This window comes from Lottia gigantea, assembly GCF_000327385.1.
Source record: "Lottia gigantea unplaced genomic scaffold LOTGIsca_136, whole genome shotgun sequence".
In the NCBI taxonomy this organism is placed as follows: Eukaryota; Metazoa; Mollusca; class Gastropoda; family Lottiidae; genus Lottia; species Lottia gigantea.
In genome coordinates, this window is record NW_008707550.1 from 757,999 (window position 1) to 763,998 (window position 6,000).

The 6,000-nt window shown below is 37.2% G+C and overlaps 1 protein-coding gene across 1 annotated transcript; it reads left to right on the forward strand.

Annotated features, from left to right (window-relative positions):
* Positions 1-1,864: 1,864 nt before the first annotated feature.
* On the forward strand, positions 1,865-5,971 carry LOTGIDRAFT_172586 (hypothetical protein; the record flags this gene model as incomplete). The annotated part of the gene is made up of 2 exons (XM_009049474.1): positions 1,865-2,203; positions 3,817-5,971. Coding segments are annotated over 2 exons (2,494 nt in total), but the record flags the coding sequence as incomplete, so codon positions are not given.
* Positions 5,972-6,000: the final 29 nt, after the last annotated feature.

The window sequence follows — 6,000 nt, forward strand, 5'->3', positions numbered from 1 at the left end:
TGGGCTGGTTACAGAAAAAGACCGTTACATACCCGACCGTTTTCATAAGCGTAGCCCCGACAGATTAATCTTGGCATGGCCTAAATATTAACACCCTCATACTACAATTTATTCATCATCTTTAGATATTTTGCTTCTGACATTAGGGTTGACGCATATGAAAAAGTACGAATTTGTGACCATCCCATATTCGCGAATCGTACACAGTTTCGCATTTTTGTGACGTACACAAAACTCACGTTAGTGCAGTATGTGTGACCACGGCCAGTGACCACGTATACCAGTGTGCTTTAACATTGTTAAGCTTGTACAAAACTAACGTACAACAGCTAGTGTATTCGACAGATGTTTCATACGCTGGGTATACGCTTGCCTTAATCGTCTTAGTAGGGCCTATGACAGGGCCAATGTAAAACCCATTTCTTGAAAAAATACGGAATTATGGGATATCGAAACCTAAAGTAGAACAATATGAGACGTTGTCTTGATTCCTTGACCGCCCCGCCATCCCGCCAGGTCATTTGAGACTTGATATTCGTATCTGTGATTGTCCGAATTTCTAACCTTGCTATGGCAGTAGTATGATGAAACGAAACAATAAATAAATCTTGTTCTTTTTCAACACAAATGTTTAGCAATTCCACTGTGAACGTGAATTCAAGTAAGCGCGCCATGTTATTTTTTTTTTAATTTTTACTTATGAGTAGCTAAAGGTAATGTCGGCGACTGCATTTTCAACTGTTAAATCGTAAATAGGCCTATATATCTGTATACTGAAGGACCTAAATTTAAATTTCTAAATTTTCTGTCTCTACGCTAGTCTAAAATTGTCAGAAAAAGCTCTAGTGGCATAGGTTAGCGATAGTATATTTCGGAGTATTCTGACGTGGTAAGAGTAATCGTTCCTTAACTTGACTTCCAGATGACCGAGGCGGTCCACCTTTGGTGGGGGATTCAAGACAACGATTATGAGAGCCTTTTTAGGTTTCGCTATCTCATAATGCCTTATTTTATCAAGAAATGGATTTTACATGACACATTCTGATTGGTTACAAAAAACCTCATATGGACTGACCTTTGGTATAAAACTAGCCTACATGTATTTAGATGAGAATGTAGAAGATCAGAAAAAGAAAGAGATGATGTACGAAATTTAAAAACTAATTTTAATAAGCTTGACTATGATTGCACCACCGTTCAAATTTCAAAATGAGGTTAGCAAATTGACAACTTTCGTCAATTTATTTCCTCTGCTCTAAACCTGTGCTGTTTCTGATTACTATATGATAACCAAACATATATGTTAGCTGCTATCGAAATATATCCTTGAAAAGGATCTTAAAATAACTATATTATCAGCAGTGATGAATGGGGGCTAAATAAATAAATGAGACCCCTTTGTAAATCAATGTAATTCCTGTTAATGAAAGATTTTAGTCTGTATGTAATGATATTTCACTCACTTATATATTTTTCTGGGGGTTGGAGCCTGTGGACTTTGTTCAATCAGTCCCTATGGTAGTTGGGCCACTGATTAGCAGTGCTTTTTAATGACCTTTTAGTGTTTTGATCCGATTTGACACACCATGGTTTAATTCTCACTCTTTCAAAACCTGTTAGACCAATCGATTTTGACAAATTTTTCGACGTCAAAAAGGTCTTCCACGAGGCCTGTTCGACCACTCCATCCGATACCTGATATCAATGATCATTTAAAATCAAGAAAGAGTATCATTATACTTAAGTTTGTTATTCATTCGTTCTGCACTATCATCAATTTTTACCATGATTGAAAAGTAATATTTTTCGCCATTTTTATTTTTGTAGAGAAGCAAGAAATTGTTGAAAGGTTTTAGATGTAATTATGGATACCAGTGAATCTGATGAAAACAAACATTTTCAATCGTTAGATATTCCTAAAGAATCTGACAATATCCAATCTAACTCACCTGCGAATTCAACAAAGAATGAATGCAGTCCGGCGCATGCAGAATCAACCATTCCGTTTGTGTATTCAAACCAGCCATTAACTATAGATCAACATTATCAAGGCGAATCGATTTCTAGAAATTTGTCTATACCAGTGGCAAGGTTGACAAACGCATTCCAAAGAAGATTGTTAAAACATGGACAACAGCAACCAATTACAAAAAAATTAAACAAATGCTCTCATAAAAAGAAACCGCACGAATCCTTTTCAGAGGTAAGCATATATAAGAATTTCTATATTTAGAGCGATTTAGAGATTTAGATACTTTCAAACCCAGCAGTGTTGTTCAATCCAGGCTCGCGTCTGAATTATTGCTTAGTTTTATGGATTTATTGGATTATAGAGGGTGTCCACTGATAAGGGAGGAGGTGGGTGGTGCAGGCTGGTTTGCCCGAAATTTTCCCATGAATTTTATCTGTATTTTTCTTTGCTTTCGGATTCTTGCTGCCCGAAAAGATAAAATTTGGGGGAAGAGCTGCTTGTATATGTTTACAAAATAGGATGGGGAACAAAATTTTGCCTATAGTACCCTCTCCTGTATAATTATGAATCTCTCCAAAAAAAAAAAAATTAACTCTCGTCATATAAACCAATCTTGTATTAGGAAATCCTATAGCTCATTCAGCTTCGACCGATTTGGAAAAATGTTGACAAATGCACCAGTTATTTGGTGGATTTTCATCATACAAATGTTACTAACGTATCGATCAAACTACCCTGATCCTTTTTATACGCCCACATGAAATGCTCGTAAACAAATAATTAAAAAAAATTTTTGAGCAGTGCAGTAACAATCAGCAGTATGAAAACTTCAAACTTCAGTCATACACTTCTTTTGAACTTTTTGGGGTGATACTGAACAATATTAACAAGTTCTGGCAGCTTTGATTTTGAATAAAGATATTTAGCAGTACAGTAACAATCAGCAGTATGAAAACTTCAAACTTCAGTCATACACTTCTTTTGAACTTTTTGGGGTGATACTGAACAATATTAATAAGTTCTGGCAGCTTTGATTTTGAATAAAGATATTTAGCAGTACAGTAACAATTAGCAGTATGAAAACTTCAAACTTCAGTCATATACTTCTTTTGAACTTTTTGGGGTGATACTGAACAATATTACCATGTTTTATCAAAATCCGGCAAGAATCGAGCCTTTAAAAAATTGAATGCGTATTCAAAATTGAGGCCAATAACTCATATAATATAGTTCTCAGGTTTTGTATTTACATCCATGGGTGATTTCACCAAAATTAGAAACTTATTTCACCAAATTTCGTAAAAAGTTGTCGAGAATTGTGCCTTCTTGAGTGTTTACTAGCTAAAAATTGAACATATTTTCAAAAACAAGGGCGAACTCAATGTTTTTCAATTTTTTTGATTTTGAAAAATTTTACTCGCTTTCTCGCGCTTTTCCTCGCCTTTTATATCGCTTTTACCCCGCTTTCTCGCCTTTTCCTCGCCTTTTTTTAATCTCGCTTTCTTGCCTTCTCTTTGGGAGCCGCGGTGGCTCAGTGAGTTAGACGCTCGCTCACAAACCTAAAGGTCCAGGGTTCAAGCCCGGCATAGGTCGAGATAATACCTTCGGATTTTTCAACCCAGTTTCCCCCTGTGATGAAGGTACGGGGGGCTGACAAGGAAAAAGCGTCTAGTCGTTCGGATGGGACAATAAACCGAGGCCCCGTGTGCTACAGGCTGTGCACGTTAAAGATCCCTCGACAGTTGGAAATCGAAAAAGAGCAGGCTAATGCCACTGTCCTGGCAAAATTTCGCCCCCCCCCCCCTCAATCACAATCACATCACTTTTCAATTTCCTCATTTTAGAGATTGTTCCAGAGTGCAAAGTCGAGTTTACCTACATTAAATTCTTTGGATTATAACAGAACATCGAAGAAAACGAGACTCGAACCTAAACAATTTTCAGATACTTCAAAGTCCCCTTTGATTTTGAGTTACGGCAGTAGTATTTATGTGGCAAAATATTCGTCGATACAAGAAGCTCTACAAGCAGTTACTAAACGACATACAGGGAAAAGGACTAAACATTGTGGAAACAAAAAAAATCGAGGGCCACTGAAAATGTATGATCTCACCGTAGTTGAAAAAAACCCAGTTAACTCAGTGGCCGAATCTGAATCAAGGGTTATGAGTAGTTTAAACGGACTAGATATGGAAAGAAAGTGTTGTCCAGATAACGATCAAGTTAAATGGAAATCAGAAGCAAAGGGTACATCATCATCTTTACTTCATGAAATGAAAACGTCTGAACAACTCGGACAAAGAATTAAAAATAGTAGAATCCAATCAAAAAACCCAGTTTATCAAATGATAGATGAATCTCGAGAAATATCCTCATCTGTTGTACAGAAAACAGTAGAACCACAGTCAAATATTTCGTCATCATCACCCTATTCACTGAAACTAGTAATAAGCACACGTCGTCAAATCGATACTAGGCAAATAAACAAAGGATTCGGACAAGAGAAGCAGACAGATCAAATGGTCAAAACAAAACCACAAGAGATACGTGCTTCTTTTCCGTTACCATATTCAAGAGAATGTACGAATTCGCCTGGTCAACTCGATAGAAGACCTAGGACGAGAAGAATTCACGTAAAAAAATCGATCGATCAGATAACAGATGGACTAGAAGAGTCCGATATACTGTCACCTTTATCACATTCACCGAAAACGACAATTAACTCTCCACTGTTAGTGTATAGAGGACTTAATATTAAAGATAAAAAGCCCACTGGTCAGTCAGCAAATATATCGGGAGAGACAGATGTACCATTACTATTTCCATATTCCCTAAAATCCGGAATGAAAAGTTTTCATCAACTCGATGGAAGACAAAAAAGAAGAAAAATCAAACAAGGCAAATCATTTGATAAAATAAGAGATGAATTTGAAGAGATAGATGAAACTCAGAGTGCATACCTTTATCCGTATTCTCCTTCAGAGGACGAAAGTATGGACGATTTTGATGATGAAGAATCAAGCTCGCAGGAAGATGAGGATCAATGTGAGGAGTCAAGTTCACAGGATGATGAGGATCAAAGTGAGGAATCAAGTTCACATGGTGATAAGGTTCAAAGTGAGGAATCAAGTTCACAGGAAGTATCAAGTTCGCAGGAAGATGAGGATCAAAGTGAGTCTGGTGTGCTTAAAGCCGTAAGTCTCGCAGAAAAGGAAAGTGATAGTTCTTATAATTTTCCCATTTTGCTTTCTCAAAGTGCTACTCCCATAGAGAAAAAAAGCACCACATACATAGAAAGTTCTCAAAGTACTCAAATATCAAGACGTACTGACAACAAAAGTCCCAAAGAAAGTATTCAACACCATCAAAATCTATATCCAAGATCTCATTCAATGACTTCAAACCCTCTGCCATTTCTACCACATTCAACGAGTTCGCCGAGTTTACAAGAAGAAGCACAACCCCAGGGTCTTGTTAGTCATCCAAATCAACACACCTATACAAGTCAACCGAATTTATCAGGTCATCTCCGTTCTCAAGGGGAAATCAGTCATCAACGTTTAAAAATTTCAAAACTTGAGAAACGTTCAACAAGTCGTGATAATCACCACAGTTATGCTAGTTCCACAGAAAAGAAAAGTCCACTAAGTGCAAAGATTTCACCAAAAGAAAGTAGCAACAATGAGCAAAATGTCACAGAAGACTACAATCTTCCTAATCCACCAAGCCCACCTTCTTTAATAGAGGAAAATGGGTGTCCCAGTCTAAAACGTCGACAAGAAAAGGGACGCCCCAAACGTCGCGCAAGCCCCCAAAGTCTTCCGGAGTATCTCAGCCTACTAACTTCAAGACGTCTACAAAAAGAGGAACAGATCAAGAGCATTTCACTTTTACCTGAAAATTTATGTCCACCAAGATATCCACAAAAAGAGGAAAATCATACAAGTCTCCCAATTCCTCCAGAAGATTACAACTCAAAAAGTCTACCAAGTCCTCCAAGTCAAAGACGAGAAAAAGAGGACTGCTTT